Below are 594 nucleotides of genomic sequence, written 5' to 3'. Positions count from 1 at the left end.
GCAGCGCGTCCGGCTGCCCGGCGGCGCCCTCCCGCCTCGCCTTTGGGCCGTGTTTTTACCTCCCAGTGAGGGCGTTTCGGTTTCTTCCTCAGGTAACAGGGAGGCGGAGGAAGCGAGTCTCAGCCAAAGGGCGGCATCCCGGCCAGTGCTGGTTCGGGAATTACAGCTGAACGTTTTGGTTTAGGGATAGTTTTGATGTTTAACAGGTGCCAGTGTTCACTCGTGTGCTTTATCTGATCCGTATTTACCCCAGCTTAGACATGCATGGTCATAACACAAATGTGGTCCTTCCAGGCTTTCTGAGATCAGAGTTCTCTGGCAGCCTCCACAAAAGGATTTTAGACCTAGCACTCATCTAATGGAAAAGGATTTATCTGCAGTGACCATGTCATGCCTTAGCTTGTTTCCTAACAGACATCTCCTCTGACTGTTCATCAGTCGCTACTTTTTTATGTTGCAGGTGCTCTGCCGGTACCAGCACATCTGGAATATTGACCTGCGCCTTCGTCCGGCTTTCCTTGGTGGCATAATGCAAGCAACTGGCAGGCAGTGCGGGGAGAGGAGCTGTGTAGGGATACACCTTCTTCACTAGTA

At 52.0% G+C, this 594-nt stretch overlaps 1 protein-coding gene across 1 annotated transcript in view; it reads left to right on the top strand.

Moving 5' to 3' along the window:
• Positions 1–438: 438 nt before the first annotated feature.
• The window catches only part of GSTK1 (glutathione S-transferase kappa 1), a gene marked incomplete at its 5' end in the record, with an annotated part of 6,782 nt that continues 6,626 nt past the window's right edge, over positions 439–594 (top strand). The window contains one exon of the mRNA XM_010172537.1: positions 439–542. Within this exon, the coding sequence (XP_010170839.1) occupies positions 439–542 (104 nt within the window). The remainder of the gene's footprint in view (positions 543–594) is intronic.

The sequence above is a fragment of the Antrostomus carolinensis genome, unplaced genomic scaffold, assembly GCF_000700745.2.
Source record: "Antrostomus carolinensis isolate BGI_N321 unplaced genomic scaffold, ASM70074v2 scaffold6427, whole genome shotgun sequence".
Taxonomy (NCBI): domain Eukaryota; kingdom Metazoa; phylum Chordata; class Aves; order Caprimulgiformes; family Caprimulgidae; genus Antrostomus; species Antrostomus carolinensis.
This window is presented reverse-complemented; position numbering and strand designations above follow the sequence as displayed.